The sequence below is a fragment of the Squalius cephalus genome (genome assembly GCF_949319135.1).
Source record: "Squalius cephalus genome assembly, chromosome: 1".
Classification (NCBI taxonomy): domain Eukaryota; kingdom Metazoa; phylum Chordata; class Actinopteri; order Cypriniformes; family Leuciscidae; genus Squalius; species Squalius cephalus.
This window is the reverse complement of record NC_137122.1, coordinates 12,068,124-12,092,041: the sequence shown is the minus strand read 5'-3', so window position 1 is coordinate 12,092,041 and position 23,918 is coordinate 12,068,124. Positions and strand designations below refer to the sequence as shown.

General features: G+C 37.4%; 1 protein-coding gene across 1 annotated transcript in view; it reads left to right on the top strand.

The window, feature by feature from the left end:
- Window positions 1-3,108: 3,108 nt before the first annotated feature.
- LOC307165936 (uncharacterized protein) overlaps window positions 3,109-23,918 on the top strand; it is a gene marked incomplete at its 5' end in the record, with an annotated part of 45,726 nt that continues 24,916 nt past the window's right edge. The window contains 3 exons of the mRNA XM_079884023.1: window positions 3,109-3,463; window positions 9,233-9,295; window positions 11,266-11,328. Of these exons, the coding sequence (XP_079740149.1) occupies window positions 3,109-3,463; window positions 9,233-9,295; window positions 11,266-11,328 (481 nt within the window). The remainder of the gene's footprint in view (window positions 3,464-9,232; window positions 9,296-11,265; window positions 11,329-23,918) is intronic.

Below are 23,918 nucleotides of genomic sequence, written 5' to 3'. Positions count from 1 at the left end.
AATATAGGTAGCTCACAAGGCTGCCAACTTCTGAATTGAGCAAATACCTGCTTGTGGTTCGATTCCGATCTTGATTCAATGTCGATTCATTTGGATAAATATCAGTAGCTACATGTTAATTTTTTAAAGTAAAAAATTACTTAAAGGGGCCCTACTATTCTTTTTAATTTTTTCAACTTTAGTTAGTGTGTTGTGTTGCTGTTTGAGCATAAAAAAGATCTGTAAGGTTACAAAAATCAGTCACTCCAAAGGGAGATAGCCTATTTTATGTAACAGAATTTTAAGGATTGCAATTAATTTAGAAAAATTGAATCAGTCTTTGGAAAATATTCCACAAGGTGATGTTTGTTGTTTTAAATCTTCAATACAACATAAAAGGCAAGGTATTTAGTATCATTATTGCATATTTATTTTTTATGTCTGTAGCTTATTGCACAAACTTTAGTATATTTGTTGTAGCTGGTCCTGTTTCTGAGATGTTATGTCTCTTTTCTGCAGAGAATAGAGGTGATTTTGCTCTTTTGGTCCTTCCCCTTCTTCTTCCTGCCACAGTGTATTGGTCAGAAGGTAAATCGGCCATCTATTGACGAAGCTAGAAAGGCTTTCATTGATCTTCAACTAGTGAGTATAAAACCGCATAACTGCTATTTAAATTGCATTGTAACCTGTCTGGAACTGCCTGTGCATTACGCAAGGGGTACTGTACATCCAGCCAGTTGATATTGCAGAATAAACTTCAACAGGGTAATCAACACAAAGTGGAGGGATCTCGTATCACCCTGAAGGAGTTTATTTTGTGATGAAAACTGACTGGATGTACATTACCTCAAAACAATTCCTGTTAAGCAACTTTGATCCTAGACAAAAAAACAAGATCAAACAAGACATAATGTACCACTTATTATATGGCTTTTCGCCAAATAAAAATATTGATTGTTGAAATCATGATAAACTCCATTTTATGATAAACTTCACACAGTTATTGAACTGAATTGAATCAACACTGAACTGACTTCAACTGAATAATGAAACCGTTGCCATTTAAACAATCTGTATTTTTGTGTTTATTTTCTTTTATAGGTCGGAACGAACATGGTGGAATTTCTAAACCGGGCAGAGTCTACATAACCGGCGTCTAAGAGTCGTCTTCTTCTTCGGAGTCAAAAAAAAAGTAAATTTCACTGTGTACATATGTAAAATAGGCCTACAATTTTGCACATCTGTGAATTTCACTTTAATTTCCTAAGAATTAAATGGTATAAATTACATTGTTCAAAACTAATTTTCTTTCTTTCTTAACTGTATTTGACTTTATTTAACTATACTTGTGTACATTTTTGCATATTTTAAAAATGATTTTGCATTCGCTGACTTTAAAATGAATTGTCTGTTGATTTCACTGCGTATTTAGACCGTTACACATGTAATAGTTAAACGTATAAATGTCATTGTTCAGAACTAATCTTCTTTCTTTCTTTAATTGTATTTGACTATTTAATACTTGATGTATTTTTAAATGATTTTGCATTTGCTGAATTTAAAATATAATTGTCAATGTCACTGTATTTAAACCGTTAAACATGTAATAGTTTTAGAACTAATCTTTATTTATTAAAACTGACAATATTGAACTACTTTGATGTCAGCACTAAATGATTTTTGCATTTAAATATAATGTGCAGTTTGTTGTCATTGTTGCCAATTTTAACACATTTGTGAATGTCAGTTGACAAGCATTAAAAATTATTGTAACAGTCTAAACATGTTCTTCATTGTTTCTTAATTCAAAGTTTTACAGTAAAGCACAGGTGAAATTATAAGAAAAATAAAAATAACCCAGCAAAAATAACCCAGAATAGCAAATCCATTAATGGTAAAAAAATAACTACATCTTGGGTTTCTAGACAACCCAGCCTGCTGGGTTAAAATGTCACTGGGTGAATTTAACCCAGCATGTGTTCTGTCCAATATTTACCCAGAACTGGGTTGCCAATTGGGTTGTTTTTAACCCAGCCAATTTTAGAGTGTAGAGACATATAAGGAAGAGATGGTTCAGTCCTGTGTCTGCTGGGAAACTTCCCACTAAAACTGTATAAGAATGTTTAGAGAGTGTTATCCTTCCTTTTAGGAGAACATTCTGGTAACAAAAAGAAAATTATCTACAGAAAACATTACAAGAACATAACATAATGCTCTAAAATCATTCATAGAACAACATTTCTATCTGGGATGAGCTCATATTGTCAAGTCAAGTCACCTTCATTTATATAGCGCTTTTAACAATATTGATATCGAGATCATAGTATGAGCACACAGTGAATGCGCTGTGAGTAAAAGAACTACAAATAACCTTTATCTTTTGTTTTGTTTGTTTGTTTTGTTGTACTGGTGGTGTAAAGGAATACAAATATTCTCCTAGTGCATGTTTAATCATATTGTATTGAATGATTTGTTAATGCATTATTTTGTCATGACTTTACTTGAGAGGGCCCTAATCATGATCAAATTCACTGTTAACTACTTCCCAAACTCAGCTCATGATTGATCATAAACTTACTATCAAACACACAACGAGTGTTCAGCTCAGTGAAGTGATGTTGTGTGGTCAGAGAACAGAAGTACAGTATCATCACGACTGTGTCTGGATGGAGAGTGAACTACTGATCCCAGCAAACCTTCCCTGAGTTTTGCTCCTTCCTTTGGGAACTGTTCCACAAATATTCTTTGTGGGTTTTGAATTGTTATTTTGTATTTAGCTGTGCATAAGTCACAGTAGGGTGAGTTTGAAGGAAAGAGAGAAACACAGAACAGATAAAGAGCTTTTAAGGGCAGTTATTAGTGTATTTTCACCGGTTGAAGAGGAGGATCAACTAATCCTGTGCCGTCCAGTAATGTTTATGACAAAGCTGAAATCAAGAGTTCAAGATACGATGATATTACATTATTTACATTTGTTTCAAAGTCAGGGTATTTCTTATTCCTTCTTAAAGAGGCGTTTGATTTGGTTTATCCATAAATGTTAATTAAACACCAGAAAAAGACTGTATGATTTGAATCTTCTGGTTTTTATGCTGGTATGGTTTATTGTTTTCATTTATTAATATCATAATGATCACTGAGATATACTGTGTTTCAGGTTTCAGTGGAGTGGATGATGATCATGTGTTCATCAGTTCTGGTGAAAATGTGCGTCTGTCCTGTAATAAAACTCTTTCTGACTGCAAATCTAAAACTACATGGATCTACTCTAACAGATTCAGAGATTCAGCAGCAGTTGAACTGATTCGTTTAGGGATAAAGAATAAAGACACAGAGAGACATGAGAGACTGAGTCTGGAGTCTGACTGCTCTCTGAACATCAAGAACGTCACAATAGAAGATTATGGATCTTTCAGCTGCCAACAATATGTGAACGGACAGAAACAAGGACCTGATGTAAATGTTTATCTGCATGTTCTTCATGGTAAGTTTATGATTGTCTGGTCAATTTTAAAAGGTTCTCCCTTTAAACTCAGATGATGATTGAAGAGTCTGTGATTTGTGTCTTGTGTTCAGTTTCAGTGTCTCCATCATCATCATCATCATCATCATTTTCATCTTCATCATCCTCACAGACTGAGATCAGTCCAGGCCGCTCTGTGACTCTCTCCTGTCAGTTGTATTCAGATACTGGACTCTCCTGTGATGATTGGGTCAGTTCTGAGGGATTTGAGCTGTTGTGGGTGAATCAGACTGGTGTTGATCTGAAGACAGACTCCAGATATCAGATATTATCATCATCAGATAAATATCACTGTATCATCACTCTGACTACAACACTCCTGAATGAAGATGACAACAGAGAGTGGAGATGTCAGCTTACTCACAGAAATCAACTCCAGACCTCAGTCAGATACACTGTCAAGTATTCAGGTGAGAAAACACTCTTTTCAGACAGATTTGTCAAAACTTTCACACACTGGCTCTACTCTTTCTGATGGCTTCATATGTTTGGCAATTGTAAAATATTAGAGGTCAAAGTCATAAACTGCATAAAAATCCTTATAATCCCCAATATTGACCTCCTATGGGTCATACTAGGCTAAAATAGACTCTTCTGATTCATGCAATATTTCATGTATGATGAGGGAGGTCAATATTGGGAATTATAAGGATTTGTTTGCAGTTTGAGGAATTATAGGCTTAATAATGTCATTGATTCAGGAAAGCTGAAGGTTTATGGGAAGCAGCTCACTGTGTTTCACTCTCATATAAACCAGGAATAAATGATACAGTAACATCTCTCTTCTCAACTACTGCCACTGTAAGCTGTGATGATTGAACACAAACTGCATGTCATGATCAATATGAAAATATGATGTTAATGTCCTGATGCGTCTGAACATTCATCTTCTGCAGCTCCAGTCGCTTCAACAACACTGACTCCAGTCAGAAGCTCAAACTCTGAGAAGACATCAAGCCGAACTACAGCAGCAGCTTCTACACAAGGTTCATGATCACATGATCACTGTCACACATCATCAGTCTCTCGCTTCAGTGGTTTGCACTGGCTCTCACAGACTGCTTTATCATCACACATATTAGCATCAAAAAAAGCTCTTTAGTCAGATTTGTCAGTGAGTTTTGATACATATGACCGGTCTTGTACAGTCTGTTGTCTGATGCAAAATAATCATAATATACAGCTAGTGTAACTCACGCGATAAAATAATAAAATCATAGGGCCCTATTTTGAAGATCTAAGTTAATGGTCTAAAGCGCACGGCACAAGTTCACTTAGGGCGTCTGAATCCACTTTTGCTAGTTTAACGACAGGAAAAATTATCTGTGCGCCCAGTGTATGATCTAAAAGTTTTGTCTCGATTCTTTTGAGTAATGGGTGTGTTTTGGGCGAAACGTGAAATAAACCAATCAGAGTCTCATCTCCCATTCCCTTTAAAAGCCAGTTGCGCTTGTGGTGTGTGTGTGTGTGTGTGTGTGTGTGTGTGTGTGTGTGTGTGTGTGTTGTTAAAGGGACAATCTACGGGACAAGCCGGATTCACCATATCGTATCTTTATGTACACAATAATAATCTTTTACATTGTAATCCTTTTACATTGTAATCCTTTTACATTGTAATCCTTTTACATTGTAAAAGGATTACAATGTAAAAGGATTACAATGTAAAAAGATTACATTGTAATCCAAAAAAATATTGGGCCATTGACTTTAGAAAAGGTTTTTGTTGGTCAATGGCTCAGTCTATTTCAGTTCCTCAAAATAGCAATGCGCTTGAACACTCATGGGTGCACAGATGCACACATACATTTGCTATTTAAACAACGTGTTGCAGGACGTGAAAATGAAAACTGTGTCGGGCTGAAACTAGCAAAACACACTTGCATCTCGCCTGGCGCTGTATTGCGCGGGTGTATAATAGGGCCCATACACTCAAAATATTTAACCCCAAAAGTTAAAATTTTAACTTTTCCAATTTTCCATCCAATTTAATCACATAAATCCAACGTAAAAGTTAACATTGTATTTAAGCTTCACCATCATGTTCAGTTGACATGAATGAATTAAATGGTTATGTGAACTAATGAACTGTGATTCAAGATTGTGTATTAATTAAGCTTTACTCATTTCAAATAAATAGTTATTACTTGCTTTATATAACTATCTTATATTTCATTAATTCTATTGATAATTCTATCGGTCAAATACATGTTAAATTTTCAAACATTTATTGTGTGCAATTTGCTCCCCAAGTCAAAAGCATCCATTCTGACAAAAGAAACAAATAATGACATAATACAGCACTTTACAAATTAATGCAACAGTCAGTGCCGGCCCGAGCCTTTTGGGGGCCCTAAGCAGAATTTGATTTGGGGGCCCTCTCCCACCACACGGAGTCACCTGTGCTTGACGATTATTGACACAATGTCACTCTATAATGTTACATTATAAATGAATACAATGAGGTTATGTATTAATACAAAATAAATATTTAATAAAAAATAGATACTTAAAAATGTTTTAACTTTTTCTTTACTCTTTTACTAACTCTTTGAAACTTCTGAGAACAAATTGTCACAAAACATATTAAAAAACTTATATTGCAAAATATCCTCAAACGTTTTGCAACACTGCAGTTTGAATGATGTCTTGTATGAACATGACGGAGTATGTTTTTATGTTTCCACTGTTCGATCGCGCCCGTGCCACACACACACACACACACACAACATATTCAAGCATTGCAATCTTGACATCGCAGCCCGTTCGTTATAGCCGTAATAAAATATAATAATAAAATAGTCAACCTAACATATAAAAATTACACTGCTCTGTTTAAATAAGCCTACAATTCTTATTCAGCACTGCATAGCCTAAGCAACGCTCAACTGTGATGTTTCCAAGCACATTTTTGCGCATGTGAAGAGAGTGATTTTGTTTTCCCTCGATATTGGATTTCAAGCACATTTTTGCGCATGTGAAGAGAATGATTTTTTTCCCTCGATATTGGAACGTGGGTGAAGTACAAAGAAGCCTATAATAAAGAATAGTTTACCATCCAAATCCATTGCGAATGTTGAAACATTTTGATTCTAATGAGAGAGATACGTGAGCCCAACGCCGCTTTCACTTTCGCTTTAAATTATTTCGTTTTGGCTTGTTTTTAGTTATTTTTTTATTCTTGTTCTGTTCTGAATATCATTAAATTTAAAGGATAAATCATTGATCAAATCAAAATTTTTTCAAATTCGTCTGTCCTGTAATAATGCTCTTTCTGACTGCACATCTAAAACTACATGGATCTACTCTATCAGATTCAGTCAATCAGCAGTTGAACTGATTACTGGAGGGATAAAGAATAAAGACACAGAGAGACATGAGAGACTGAGTCTGGAGTCTGACTGCTCTCTGAACATCAAGAACGTCACTGAAGAAGATTATGGATCTTACACCTGCCAACAATTTGTGAATGGACAACAACACCGACCAGAAACTGATGCACGTGTTTATCTGCATGTTCTTCATGGTAAGTTTAAGATGATCTGGTCAATTTAAAAAGGGCAGATTCTCCCTTTAAACTCAGATGATGATTGAAGAGTCTGTGATTTGTGTCTTGTGTTCAGTTTCAGTGTCTCCATCATCATCATCATCATCATCATCATCTTCATCTTCATCATCCTCACAGACTGAGATCAGTCCAGGCCGCTCTGTGACTCTCTCCTGTCAGTTGTATTCAGATACTGGAGTCTCCTGTGATGATTGGGTCAGTTCTGAGGGATTTGGGCTGTTGTGGGTGAATCAGGCTGGTGTTGATCTGAAGACAGACTCCAGATATCAGATATTATCATCATCAGATCAATATCCCTGTATCATCACTCTGACTACAACACTCCTGAATGAAGATAACAACAGAGAGTGGAGATGTCTTCTTACTCACAGAAATCGAGTCCAGACCTCAGTCAGATACACTGTCAAGTATTCAGGTGAGAAAACACTCTTTTCTGACAGATTTGTGAAAACTTTCACACACTGGCTCTACTCTTTCTGATGGCTTCATATGTTTGGCAATTGTAAAATATTAGTGGTCAAAGTCATAAACTGTGTGTAAAATCCTTATAATTCCCAATATTGACCTCCTATGGGTCATACTAGGCTAAAATAGACTCTTCTGATTTATGCAATATGTCATGTATGACCCATGAGGGAGGTCAATATTGGGAATTATAAGGATTTGTATGCAGTTTTAGGAATTCTAAGGCTTAATAATGTCATTGATTCAGGAAAGCTGAAGGTTTATGGGAAGCAGCTCACTGTGTTTCACTCTCATATAAACCAGGAATAAATGATACAGTAACATCTCTCTTCTCAACTACTGCCACTGTAAGCTGTGATGATTGAACACAAACTGCATGTCATGATCAATATGAAAATATGATGTTAATGTCCTGATGCGTCTGAACATTCATCTTCTGCAGCTCCAGTCGCTTCAACAACACTGACTCCAGTCAGAAGCTCAAACTCTGAGAAGACATCAAGCCGAACTACAGCAGCAGCTTCTACACAAGGTTCATGATCACATGATCACTGTCACACATCATCAGTCTCTCGCTTCAGTGGTTTGCACTGGCTCTCACAGACTGCTTTATCATCACACATATTAGCATCAAAAAAAGCTCTTTAGTCAGATTTGGCAGTGAGTTTTGATACATATGACCGGTCTTGTACAGTCTGTTGTCTGATGCAAAATAATCATAATATACAGCTAGTGTAACTCACGCCACTCACATGATAAATTAATAAAATCATAGTGAGGATTTATTAAACACAACTCTTCCCATGTTAGTGTGTCATCCAGCACCAGAACTGAGCGTCACACTGATACGGAGCTGCTCATCCCAGCAGGTTATTAAGAAATGCCTTGACATTATGTAATCATATTTCTGTTTCCATCTTGTTTTTAATAGTTGTAACATCAAATCATAGGGCCCTATTTTAACGATCTAAGCTCATGGTCTAAAAGTGTCCTTATTCTCTTAATGAGTAATGGGTGTGTTTTGGGCGCAATGTGAAATAAACCAATCAGAGTCTCATCTGCCATTCCCTTTAAAAGCCAGTTGTGCTTGCGGATTCACTACGGAATGTGTGTGTGTGTGTGTGTGGTTAAAGGGACAATCTACGGGACAAGCCGGATTCACCATATCTTTATGTACACAATAATAATCTTTTACATTATAATCCTTTTTTTTATTTTTTTGGCATTGACTGCTGCATGTCCCTGTGCGTTTAATAAGCAGAGTGTGTGTAATAAGTGTACGCACGTTGTGGACCCTCTTTAAATAACAAAAATAAATATTGCACCATTGACTTTAGAGCAGGGTTCAGTTGGTCAATGGCTCAGTCTATTTCAGTTCCTCAAAATAGCAACACACCGATAATGCGCCTGAACACACTCCTCGTGCTCGTTCATATAGACCAGCAGCCCATGGCCGCACCGATGGGCACAAATGCATTTGCTATTCAAACAACGTGTCAGGACGTGAAAATATAAAAATGTGTCAGGCTGAAACTAGCAAAACACACTTGCGTCTCGCCTGGCGCTGTATTGCGCGGGTGTGTGAATGGGCCCATAGTGAGGATTTATTAAACATACAGCAGTTTGTAAAATAAATGCCTTGACATTGTCTTCATGCATTAAAATATGACATATTTCTGTTTCCATTTTGTTTTTAATAGTTGTACCATCAACTACAGCAACAACACTGACTCCAGATACCACAGCAAACTCTCCGAATCCAGGTGTGTGTTCATCATCCTCATTTGACCGACTTGTGGAGTTTTCTAGAATCATGAATCTTCTCTGGAGTTGTTCGAGCAGCTGATCACAGATTTTGACTCAAGCCATGATTAATTTGTAATCTACATCACTTTCTAATTAAATTCTCTTGTACATCACCAACAACCCATAAACATGAAAACTAATATCGTTGTATATGTTAGTGAACATATGAGGTACAGTCTGTTTCAGCACATATAAACAACTCTCTGGACTACTTGTTGGCGGAGGGGGCGGAGTTTAGGGATAGGGACCAATCGGGTTGCAGCCTCAACAAGGGGGTGGGGGGAATATTGTAGTGAAAATGACCTCAGAGGACGTCAGTATTAAAGGTGCTGTATGTAACTTTTTCTCTCTAAAAATACCATAATATGTTTGCAGATATTAAGTTCACACTCTCGTTTCTCTGAAAAACACTTTTACTGCCAGTTATTTACTTAGTAAGCCCTGAACCGCAACATAAAAAAAAAAAAAATCTGTAAAAAAAAAAAAAAATCTGTAAAAAAAAAAAATGCTATCATTTCGAGATTAAAGTCGAAATGTTTCGAGATTAAAGTCGAAATGTAAAGTCGAAATGTTTCGAGATTAAAGTCTTCCGTAGAAGTGTGTGTGTGCTTGCCGTTATTTCACATTGCCGCACAGACATTCATGTGTGTGCGTGCGTGTGCGTGCGTGTGCGTGCGTGCGTGTGTGTGTGTGTGTGTGTAAAGACATGCGCTTGTGAAGTCGAACTGCCGTCTATAATAGACACCGTACGTTCTGGATACATTTTAAGTGCATCATTCTGTATCCAATCATTTGGCCGGATCCCGTGATTTCCTCAAATATAATAACCACTGGTGGTTGAGGAAAGATTCCCTGAAATGATTGTAAAGCGCTTTTAAGTGTAGGCCTACAGTAGACATATGAAAGCGCTATATAGCCTAAATGTCTCATTCATGCATTCATTCATTTATTCATAAAGTTGGATATCTTGATCCAGTCTGCCAGTATATTTTATAACGTCCTATAGCCTAATGTCATCTTGGTAGACCTGTAGAATATCCCTTTGTTGAAAGCCCAGATAAAAGTAAAAAGCTATTATTTTGTGTAGATCCAGTTTACACACACACACACACACACACACACATGAATGCCTGTGCGGCAATGTGAATTAACGGCAAGAACACACACAACTTCTACAGAAGACTTTATTCTCGAAATATTTTGACTTTAATCTCGAAATATTTTGACTTTATTCTCGAAACATTTCGACTTTAATCTCGAAACATTTCGACTTTAATCTCGAAACATTTCGACTTTAATCTCGAAATGATAGCAATTTTTTTTTTTTTACATAATTTTTTTTTTTTTTACGTAATTATTATTTTTTGGGGGGGATTTTTTTTTTTTTTTACGTTGCGGTTCAGGGCTTCCGTAACTTAGAATTTATAATCAGTCTGTTTTTGTTTTGGTCTGTGTGACTCCGCCCACTGCCAGTTCAGCCAATAGTATTCCCACACCCCGGGATGCCAGATAGCAGGAAAACACAGCGTATCGCAGCCATCAAACAAACTGGGTCAGAGATCGCAGATTCCACACAACCTAAAAGCCTCAGTATCCATCTAAACATCTCTATGATCGAGAGTATATTAAAACATGGATAAATCAACTCATCAACTTACAGTGTGTAAGTCTCCTTGGCTTTCATTGTCAATTGCGCTTGTTCTGTTGCGTGTCCTCAAACTGGCGACCCGTGTGAACGTCGAGTCTGAGGAGGCGGGGAAACTACGATCTCTGATATTTTGAACATAACTCATCCCATGTTAGTGTGAGCATCTTTCAGCACTGATACTGTAGCTCTGGACTACAGCAGTTTGTGAAATAAATGCCTTGATATTATGTTCATGCATTAAAATATTATATATTTCTATGTCCATTTTGTTTTTAACAGTTGTAACATCAACTACAGCAACAGCACTGACTCCAGATACCACAGCAAACCCTCTGAATCCAGGTGTGTGTGAACATCATCCTCATTTGACCGACTCGTGGAGTTTTCTAGAATCAGTTTCTGAATCTTCTCTGGATTACAATTTCCATGTTGTCAGTCGGGTTTTGTTTTGGTCTGTGTGACTCCGCCCACTGCCAGTTCAGCCAATAGTATTCCCACACCCCGGGATGCCAGATAGCAGGAAAACACAGCGTATCGCAGTCATCAAACAAACTGGGTCAGAGATTGCAGATTCCACACAACCTATAAAGCCTCTGTATCCATCTAAACATCTCTATGAACAAGAGCTTATTAAAACATGGATAAATCAACTCATCCACTTTCAGTGTGTAAGTCTCCTCGGCTTTCATTGTCAATTGCACTCGTTCTGTTGCATGTCCTCAAACTGGCAACCCACATAAGCGTCGAGTCTGAGGAGGCGGGGAAACAACGATCATACAGGAAACGTGGTATGTTTTAGATGCCGTCAATAAATAGATATTCCACATTTCAATGTTTCTGCAAACTTAGAAATGCAAGTGTGCTAGAAACTCACTTATAAGTTATAACATGAATATCTATGAATGAATAAAGCATCAAATAGATTTATTTTTGGTCAATGGCGATAGTCATTCTCCTCCTGACACCTTGAGATTGAAGTAAGAAGATAATGATGACAGACTCGTGCACATATTCATCATTTCTGTGATATGAAGCTCCAGTATTATGTGATGATGATGTTGTGTATATGTGGCATTATGTGTTGAACTGAACTAACAGACGTGATCCACAGATCCAGGAGAAACTGAAGTCAGTGTGACTGCTGGATCATTATACAGAGGTACGACACGTTCATTTATACTGACAGCTTTATAACATTAAACTATCAGTCAGTCTGTAAAAGCTTCATCAATAACTGTTGATAGTTGAATACCCTTGACTTCAGTCATGTACAGTTTCTCTTCTTCCTCTCATGTTTCCTGCAGTGATTGTGACTATTGTTGAGATGGCAGTGTTTGCTGCTCCTACTGTGATTCTTCTTCAGATCATCTGTGCAAGAAGAGCTGGTGAGTTTTGAGCCGCACACAATCTGATGATTCACACTCATCTGATCTGGAACAATCTGCAATCATGATAAAAACACATACGAGAGGTCAGTCAATGCTTTTATTTTGCAGGGAGGAAGGACTCGAAGCACCCAGAGGAAATAGAGATGCCTGCAATATTACAATAAAATACTGGCGAGTTTTGAGCAAATCTGCAGCAATATTTACAATAGCAAAAACTTACAGAGGATTGTTCATCATTTTATTTTCTTCTTCTCAGAAAACAAAGAAAAAACTCTGATCACCCTGAAGAAAGAGTGACACCAAGTTTAGATTAAAATGTGTTTTTTTTTTTACAAATAAAAGGCCAGATTTTTCTTCATTAACATCCCAGTCAACACGTTGATCTCACAGTGATCTCTCCATATGATCACAATGTGAGTCACAGGAGGCCCGGCTCCAGATATGAGATGAAAGGTGGGCCGGGCGGATTGGGGGGGTTGGGGAGAGGGTGAGAGGGTGTTATTTAATGCTTTAGTGTGACATGTCTATTGATATAGTTTTAATATCATAAATTAAAGGCAATTGTAAGGGTTGTTTGTTTGTTATTGTTGTGTTTGTTTGTGTTTTCTTCATTATAATATTTTTTGTATATAGTTTGCAACTATTTAGTAACTTTATATGAAGACTTCAGATGCAAAAGCCTCTAAGTGCCATCTGAAATTTTCTCCTAAAATGAGCATTTTTATCAAGCTCGTATATTTAGGTATATCTCGTATATTTCACTTTAATGACAATTAATAGGTCATTTTCATTGCCATTAAAGTGAAATAACTGAACATAAACATACAAGCTTGATAAACACGATCATTCTAGAGGAAAACTTAAAGGCTTTTGCCTCTTAGAGGCACTTAGAGGCTTTTGCATCTGAAGTCTTCATATACTGTATAGATAAAAATGTTTAACATGTTTATTTTTACATTCCCTCGTTTTGCATTTGTAATATATATATTTTTTTTTACCCCTTAAAGGCAGGGAAGGCAGGTTTTTTCTGAAAAACTTTTTCCCAAATTTGTTTAAACTGTCTTTATATACCAATACATAATTAAAATGTAAGTACTCTGAAAAAGAGAGTTTAAAAATCGAGTGTCTGTAGTCCTCTCAGGACACAATAAACACAGCTACTTATTTCCATTCACTCCCTTCTGGGCTCCTTCCAAAGCCACGCCCCCAAAACACATGAACGCGCGATGCCGACCGCTCAGCTGGAGGACGCGTTTGCCAGCGCCGAGCAGAGAGGAGCGCAGTGCATGTAGTGACATCATGTCAAAATCAAATGTAATAAAATACCTAACTTTATCATTGTGAATATAAACAACTAACATGGCTGTTAGTACTCACTATCAAGCTAGCATATTGATACTGGTAAAGTTTAAAATATTGAGTTTGATTTGATAACGAGCTAGTAACATAAGGCAAAGCTAAAAACATTGCATTGATACACGTTTTCCCATTACCATCAGTTACACTGTGATGAAGGTGAATTTCGTGTAAGATTCATAACATACGGTGTTTTGTATGTAATAAATATCATTGGGCAGGATGTGAACATTTTTTTAAATAAATACAGATTTTCTTTATCCAAATAGAAAAACGTAGAAAGTACAGAGATATATATCATATATCGCCATTTAACCAAAAAATATAGAGATATGATTTTTTTGCCCATATCATCCAGCCCTAGATAACGATATAATCCTCATTTAGTGTTCTGATCAGCTGATCTCTTCTAAACTGTCATGTGTGTTATTAATGTCATGCATTTGATTAAAGTAATGTTTCTACAATAGGACATCCAAAACTGTTTTAATAAAATAAACTGTATAATTTTTTAATTCCCCTCCAAAGTGTATTTTAAATGTGTACTTTAATGGTCCAGTGATAGAAATTTTGCACATTAAAGTTATTTTGTAAAGTTACATTGTATTTTAGCATGCACTCTAAATTCATGACTTTTATCAAACACAAAAAGAAATCACTTGCTGATTTCACTTCTCACATCTCAGCCTAGATTTCAGCCCAAAATTGCAGATTGCATTAAAAAATTGTTTTAACTAATTGTATATCAGTGAGGGTTAGGAATTGTCGGGAACCAGTATTGTACAATATTAGAACATCATTTTAGGGACAAAAACACATAAACCTGAAAAATGTTTATGGAGTAAAGAAATTTCTCTAAACTGTAGAATTATTGAAAATGAATTTTTCAGTAATTCAATGACCCATTACCAGTGATTCCTCTAGTATACTATGCAGTGGCATTCAGCTACACTGTACTATTTATTTTCCCATGCAGGAAAGTTGAGATGTGCATTCCCTGATGTGGACTCGTAACAAACTCTCAAATGACCGAAAACCTAGCAGTCTTGACATGTACACATATGTTACTAATTTAAAATAATAAAAGTATTGTCTACATATATAGTTGCCATTTCATTCTTTGTGTTATTGTGCTTTTACCCTAGTTTGTACTAAAGCCTTTTCTTGCATGTGTACTACAGTATATATTCAGATTATGACTAGTATGCGAGTAATATCACAGGTTTATCATGGACAAACAACTTTTCTAGCAGGAATACTATAGAATGTTGGGGTTTCAGCCAGAACTGCAGGGGGCGCAATGCAGCAGACCCAGCAGAAGGACTGTCGATGTCGAGGCCATGAGGCCTAGCATCCTTTGAAGGTTCTGAGAGGGCAACGGGCCCCTACTCTGAACCAAGTCAAAAGTCGTTGAATGTTCTGAGCGTGCTCGGGTGTCAGCCAAACCTTCATTCGGCTGAGTCTATTACTGCACCCAGGAAGAGATTCTCTGACTGGGGATCAGTGAGATCTTGGTTACGTTGATTCTGAGTCCTAGGCATCCCAAATGGCTGGAGCACATATCTGAGAGAGTTTAATTCCGCCTCTGACTGGGCTAAAATGAGCCAGTCATCGAGGTAGTTGAGGATATGCATTCCCTTGTGTCTCAGGGGAAATACATTTGCACCCATACACTTCTTGAATGTGCGTGGTGCCAGAGACAGTCCAATGGTAGGACTGTATACTGGTATGCAGCCCCTTCGAATGCAAACCACAAGAACGATTCAAAGTTAGCATCTTGAACAGCCATTTCGTGAGTGCGTAGTTCAGATGTCCGAGGTCTGGGATGGGCCTGATGCCACCATCCTTCTTGGGAACGAGGAAGTAACGTCCATAGAAGCCTGACAGCATTTTCGCCAGTAAGCTCACACTGAGGATAGCTTTCCGGGGATAGGTTTTCTCGGCCCGGGTGGCTAAGGGCTGAATTAGTACAGACGGCAGCTCGCCATGTTGGGTCGGGGACTGGCGTTCATAAAATTAGCAGTTTGGCCGGGCAGAGGCGCAGCTTACGGCTTTGCGTCGGGGCCTGGGTCGCTGCTGAGCTGCAGAACGCGAGCGCAGAGAGGCGAGACTTGCACTTTGCCATGAGTGTTCATCCTTGATGAATGCAGCTTGCGTGGGCACAGCCCTGGCAAGTGACACACATTGGCACGGGGCTGTAAAACAACCACTGGCTAAAGATGCTCTTTAGAGAGTGATATGCTCAATAATTGTCCCTGATAGCCACAGGGGAGAGACATCTTTTTCAGTTTCAGACCCTTAAGCACTGTGCTTGCTCCAGCAGGAGAGTGAGACACGCGGATGTGGCTTGCGTGGGCATAGACACACTCAGAGGAGCGCCACTTTAAGAATAAACGGCGACGAAAGACGTTCTAATGAGTGTCAACTGATAATCACAGCGGAGAACATCACACTTAGCACTGTCCTCAGCTGAGCGTAGTCAGCGTTGTGCTCGCTCTCACTGTTTTTGGAGTTTTCCTGCTACAGAGATAGTGAGACGCGCGGGAAATAGACCGGCATGAGCTCACTTAGTCCCGTTTATTCAGCCCTGTTTCAGTGCTGAAGAATGAGGGGAAGAGTTGCTGAATCATTTCATAATTGATGAACCTTACACAGTCATTGAAGCAAATCACCACTGAACTGAATTAATATGAATAATGACTAAAAACCCTCTATTCTGCTGCCAGTCCATCAGATGGCGATGAAACACTATAGACTGAACACGTAATACGCATGTGCATGACCTCATCAACTTCAGAGATTCACATTTTGATTGTTTACGAGGAGACCGTTTTCAAAAACTTGCACTTTGAAACCCGTTTTCAAACATTTGCGTTATCAGGCCCCAAAACACCATTGTCGTGTAAATGAACGTAAAAAGTGTAACGTTGAAAACGGTGTCATGTAAACAGCCCCTAAGAGAGTTAAAATAACAGTGAATCAGTGTTAAAGTTATAATTAAGATATAATTAAGTTATAATTAATTATTCAGTGATTAATTGAGTGATGATTGACAATTATTGAAGTCACCTGATGTTAATAAGCAGAATCACTGAAGGAGAAAATCACACCGTTATGGTGATCAGTGTTTGCTTTAGTTGGGCCCTTGACTTTTTAATGTACCCTTATTTTAACACTTTTGAGTGTGGTCTGAAATAAATTCCCAGGAGAGTTAATTTAACACTGGAGTTTTTGCTGTGTATATATAGATGAAGTGTGATCTTGACGCATCAACACTTCTGGTGGTTGTGAATTTGTGGTTTCACAAGCACAAACTTAGTAGCCTAATAAAAGCTTCATTGTACACACACATATCGCAACACAATGTGTACGTGATGTGATGGGGAAAAAAAGTGTAAATGAAAAAAAAAAAATAGACACATAAAAATTACTCTGAGGAAGTTACCAACCAGAGGAGGAGCTGATGATGTTTAAAGGAAGAGCTGTAACTATATATAATGAAGAGAAAGACTGACAGAAACACAAAATGGCTGATAAGTGTGATCTGTGTCTGCTGGGACTGATCATTCTCTCTTCACTTCTCACAGGTAAAGAAATCTGTATTTTCTCTAAAGACATTTAGTGGAATTAGTCTGGAAAGAGTTCATTTGAACATGCTCAGTTTATTCTTGCACACATTCACGTTGTGATCTCAGAGTTGTGTATTGATACACACAGATCATACTGTATTATTCCTGATACTGGACATAGTGTCACTCAAACATCTGATGATGAAGAATTATCTTCATATTAAGAGTGTGTCAGTGATTTGAACAGCTCTCTGATAAAGACTAATAGTTTATTCTGGAGAGTGTGTTGTTTGCTTTAAGTGAGGAAAAAAGGGTAACACATTACAATAAGGGTATATTATTATTATTATTCTTTATTTCAGACACGTGAATAATGGTCCATATTACACACAAGAAAAAAGAAGAGAAAAAGAAAAAAAAAATTATACAACATAAAAACAATACATTCATCTCCTGTATAGGCTCATAAGCCAGTGAGTCCAAATGGCAGAAGAATATCGCACCGAGCTTAGTTCAGGGTTGGTCAGTGCAGTGATGATACTGTTCACCGAGCTCGAGAGCCTGCACATGCACCTGTACATAAGATTTCGCAGTACAGCAGGGCAGTTTGGCAAACCCACATTTACAAACAATTGGCTTGCACTACTCCAACGTGGGACCCTCAGTAGCATCCGCATGGCATCATTATACGCTACAATTAGCTTTTGCATACTACTCTTTTTGTAGCGCCTCCACAGGTGGGCAGTATACATAGTAGTGCAATACGCCCTAAAGAGTCTGATTTTAACAGGTGTTGAGCACATTCCAAACCTGCGGATCAGCATGTTAGCCTGTCCATAAATCATGCCACACTGTCTGTAAATGTCTCTGTCATCAGACAGGTCCGCAGTCAAATAATGCCCCAAATATTTACATTCATTAGTGACCTTAAGTCTATTGCCTGACAAAAAGAAATCTGGGAAAACCAGTTTGGAGTCCTCTCTGCTCCGGGCTATCATAATAATGCTTTTCTTTGAGTTATATTTTATATCAAAGTCTGTTCCATACTGAGTGCACACATGCAACAGCTCTTGTAACCCAGCGCTATATGGACAGAAAATAACAAGGTCATCAGCATACATTAAGTGGTTAATGGTACTGTCGCCAACCCTACAGCCCGTTCCACAATCATTTAAAAACCTTGACAAGTCGTCCATATACACATTAAATAAAAACGGAGACAAAATGCTGCCCTGTCTTACTCCATTTGACACACAGAAAGATGCAGATAAACAATTTCCCCATTTTACAGACATCAACTGATGGCCATACCAAAAAACCAGAATTCTCACAAGACATTTTGGAGCACCTTTCTTGTACAATTTAGAAAATAATTTTTCATGGTTTACATAGTCAAAGGCCTTTGAGGCATCAATAAAACACATAAAAATTGTTGTATTTTGTCTATTGTACAGATCCAAGATTTCTTTCAAAGCAAAAATGCACATATCTGTTCCATGCTTGGGTTTAAAACCAAACTGGTTATCAGAGGTCAGCAAAAACTTTCCCAACTTATTCAAAATGGACTTTTCCAGTACCTTAGACAAAGTGCTGGCCAGAGCTATAGGTCTATAATTGTCTTTACTGTTAATTTTGCCAGTTTTATCTTTTACAATTGGAACCAAAATGACAGACAATAATCGGTCAGGTAAGACTCCATGAATAAGAAAGCCTGTAAAACAAATGGCCAACAAGGCCAAAATGTCACTCTCCTCAATTTTGTTAACAATAAAAGAATTACTCTTGACAGCATTGAAAATGTCAAAGTAATGTTTCTGCCACATCTGTGTAATCTGTTCTGCTCCATTTACACCATCAACATGAGTTGGTAGGAACAGTTTATTGTAGTTCATTCTTTTTATCTCTCTCCAGAAGTCTGTAGGGCTATTGCTTTGCAGCTTCCTTGCCAGTAAGTCAGCCTTGAGAGTGTTCTCATTACTCTTAATGAACCGTAGGGCATATTTAAAGTTTGCCTTTGCTTTCTTCATATACTCAAACACATGGCCACACTATATGAATAAGCATGTACTAATACCTGGATTAATACTTAATTCTACATGAAATAATGATAATTGAAAGCATGAACTAATCACGAACCACTGAAGAGTTATCCTGAACTACGATGGAGTCATTATGGATTCACGCATGAATAACAGCAGCCTTAACTACATGTTAGTACATGTTTGATAGTTAATGCTTTCATTAACAATCTGCCGCTTTAAGAAGGAATAAGAAGTACCCTGACTGCACCTCTGTTCTCTGACTTCTGGAAAAGTCACACAACAACTGAACTGGGCTGAATACTTGTTGTGTTAGAATATGATCACAATATGAGCTCATCCCAGATAGAAATGTTATTGGACATTGACTCCCAACATCGCTCAGACGTCAAATATTGTAAACTTCATTAAACAACTCCACAAACAGCATTACCAGCTTCACTTATTACAAACCAGATTTACTTCTGTCATATGTGTACAAAAGTCCTTATTGAGATTAACAGCTTTAGATGTTGATGATTTATTAATAATAATAGTTTGGTTTGATCATCATTATGGTGATCAGTGTTTGCTTTAGTTGGTCAGTTTATCACTTATTTGAACTACTGCCATCCGGAAAACGCTACAGGTCTATCAAATCACGCACAACGAGACTCATGAACAGCTTCTATCCCAAAGCTATCACAATAATGAACCATGAACTGAAAATACATCCCAAACCATCACAACAACACATTCTTGACACACAAGATAACTTATGTGAAGCACTACGAGCACTTTATTTATTTATGAGCAATACGGCCTTCATTGCAATATGTATTCAACTACTCTTACCTGTATACGTTGGAGAGTCTACAAATTTTGTTGTATGTGAAATTGTACAATGACAAATAAAGAAATCTAATCTAATCTAAACTAATATAATCATGATGTTGTGTTCTGATCAGATGATCTCTTCTAGACTTTCAAATGTATTAATTTCATATAATTGATTATAGTAATGTTTATTATAGGATGACATCCAACATTTTTGTAATAAAAAAAATGTGTATAAAAACACTAAATATTTTTGAACTACTGATTCACTTAGACACACTCAAACCTCAAGAATCGGCGCGTGAATCTCAATAACGGTGACGTGCTTCATGCCGCAATGCATTCTGGGAGCCACTGATTAGTTTTGTATGATGCACCCAGAATGCATTGCTGCATGAAGCATGTCACCATTATTGAGATTCACACGTTGATTCTCGAGGTTTGTGTTTGTCTTGTTAAAGGCATTTAAATCTTATTGTGCACAGTTTTTTTTGTTTTTATAATAAATACTCCATATTTTCTGATTAAAACACTGGTGGTAGTGATGGGCAAATGAAGCTTTGGTGAAGCACTGAACCACAGTAACAGCGCCCCCGCCTGGTGAAGTGCCAAGGCTGCATCTAAATGATCCCGGCTAGATAGTGGACAGGAGGCTTTAAGACAGCCTTTAAGATTTAGTCCCTGGGTGAAATCAGACCGTCACATTATGATCAACAAGTAGCCAGCATACTTGATCACATGTTCTCTTGCTATAATAAACACTTAGCAGCCAGAGAAAAACTAACATCAAATAGTCAAGGCCAAAGAGCCCAACTAAAGCAAACACTCATCACCATAACGGTGACCAAACCAAACTATTACTTTCAAACAATCTTCAACATCTAATCCTCTTTTAAGAGGTTCAGTCCTGTGTCTGCTGGGAAGCTTCCCGCTAAAACTTTATAAGAATGTTAAGGGATAATGTTCTATCAATGTTAGGACTAATCATGTTTAAAATGTTTTAGAGAGTGTTATCCTTCCTTTAGGAGAACATTCTGGTAACAACATTACCAACATTCTGGTAAAATGATCTACAGAAACCATTACAAGAACATAACAACATTGATAGAACAACAACATTTCTATCTGGGATGAGCTCATATTGTGGCCACAGAGAGTGCGCTGTGAGTTACACTTTTAGAGTTACACTTTTAGCTCACTGTGACTCACATTGATGATGTTGTGACCACATGGTGAGATCACTGTGAGATTAAAGTGTTGACTGGGCAAGTAAAGGCATGACAAAAAAATGCATTAACAAATAATTTAATAAAATATGATTAAACATGCTCTAGGATAATATTTGTATTCCTTTACACCACCAGTACAAAAAAAGAAAAAAAAGAAAAAGGTTATTTGTAGTTCTTTTATTATTTATTTACATCATTAAACATATAGACTCAAAATAAAGCCCAAACATACCTGTAAAGACACACACGAGGCACGTTTACAATCAAATACGGCACGTACACAAGTTAAATGAAGCATATACAATTAAAAAACAAAACAATACAGTTAATTACTGTACATAACTTCTTGGAAAATTCCCAATTTAAAACTCATGCAAACATGACTATAATTATCAATTCGGTTTACCAAAGCAGTAAACATATATTAGATTAAAATTCCAGCATTACCGTAAAACAACACAACTAACATGGCGAGAGCACCTATTCATGACAAATAATTAGAATGGTGTAAGATTATTTTGCCATTCATTTAATAGATCTATACTCTAATTAAATGTGGAAAATAGACTAATAACTACCACTAATAAATTTAATTTGATCTAAACCGTTTTCTTATTTTAATTATTCATAAATATTTAGTCATAACTACTTTTCTTCCTGGAACTACAGTATGTAGGGTTTGTTTCTGGTGAGACACTTATTAGTGGCGCACTATAGGGGCTCTCGGCGTGTTAGGCCGGCGACACACTGGCTGTGTGGCGTGAGCGTGGCGTCTCTGTTGCGTGTCAGCTGCGTGAAAATGCAATCAACATATTTTCCTAGGCTGCGTTCCAGTCCAAAATTGTCATTCCCTTCACTCGCTAACTTCCCTCCGTCTCGTTCACTCGGATGTACGTCATTGCTTACGTTGCACGAGTGCCCACTACTGGCGGAAACTGCGGTGGGCTGAACTGGAACATCCTAAGCCCTTGATCACTTGGAATCAGCTATGGAGTTTTATTATTTAAATTTTTTTTTTCCTTTTAAGAATTTGTTTAATGCAGCATCCAAATGTATATAGGTGTGTTTGGGTTGTTGTAAATAAAAAAATATATAATTATGTAGCAACAATGGGTTGTACATTAATATTAATATTAGCTCAAATGATCTATAGGGAATTTTAATAATTACTCATGAATATGATTAATATTTTGTATGTTACAGTTACATTAATTTATCGCAGCTGAACTAGATTGATATATGAACGATTACCATAACGGGTTATGGTTCGTCATTAATACATCAATTGTTCTTATTTCAGCTCGAAGTTATGGGATAACTTTAATGGAATTAATTTAGTTATCAAACAATCTGTTTGTCCAGCAAACATACATAAGATTAACTTAACTCTCAAGGAAAATTATCCTTCTTACAAACACGAGAAAGAGTATCTTTTCCAGGCCTTGAAAAGACACTCTCGGTGTTTGTAGACTAAAATTAGGTTACTTAAATCATAGCCTACCAAGATAAAGCATATAGCTAAGATCGAACATTTCAGGGACTAAGTAACATGGGCAATTAAATCAGAGTCAGTCAAGGGCATATGGAATTTAATAATTGGACTAATACTACATCGAACTAAGGAATACAAGTTCTACAATTTACACGAGTAAATATGTATGTACAGGACACGTAAACAAAATACAAGACTAAACGGATAACAGATGAGAGAGGGAGAGGAAGGGAGAAAGTGAAACTAAAGTTTCAGGACGAGAGAGATCACCGAGATGATCTCAGCATGGCAAAATCACAGACAGTAACCCGTAAGAGACAACAAAGAAATCACATTGTAAGTTCAATTCAATAATCGATACTTGCATGGCACATGGTTCTCTTTGTATTTGCTGAAGAAGAGCTCCTTTAAGAGCGGGGCGTGTTTCCTCGTGTCTTCGGGGCGAGCAGACTCGCGCGCAGTTTAAAGGTTCACTGAAACGTGAAGTGGCCAGAAACATGATTCAGAGTTCAGTTCCCTTTGTGGAGGGAGTAACGAATATGAAAATAAAACTTAGTAAAGAAAATAAAACGGAGATGAGGACTCCCTAGGTCCCATGGAGCCAGGAATTTCCTCAGACGCAGTGCTCGTGCACGTCCTCAATGAAGAGGAGCGCGCGCCGCGGGATTTTCAACAGAGTCTTTTCCTTTGAGTTGAAGTTGTCGGCCGAAGTTCGAAGACGAAACAAAACTAAAAGACTTAAAGAAAATAAAATATAAAGCCCCCTAAACGGGAGCCATTGATGGTCTCCCTGATGAGGAGGGTTCGAACAAGCAGGAACAAACAAGACGAAAGAAAATACCGAACTCAACTGAACGGAACGCGGAGTGTTCCGCTTTTCTAGGGTAGCGAAAAATTCCTCCTCCCTGGCGCTTGGGCCAATTGGAACGCGAAATTCCAGGCGGGAGAAATTTCCTTTGTCTCACTTAGGAGTTCGATTTGCATGTTTTATGACAGTCTTAGGATCATGCCATTTCTACTTTAAACAATTATAACTGCAGTAA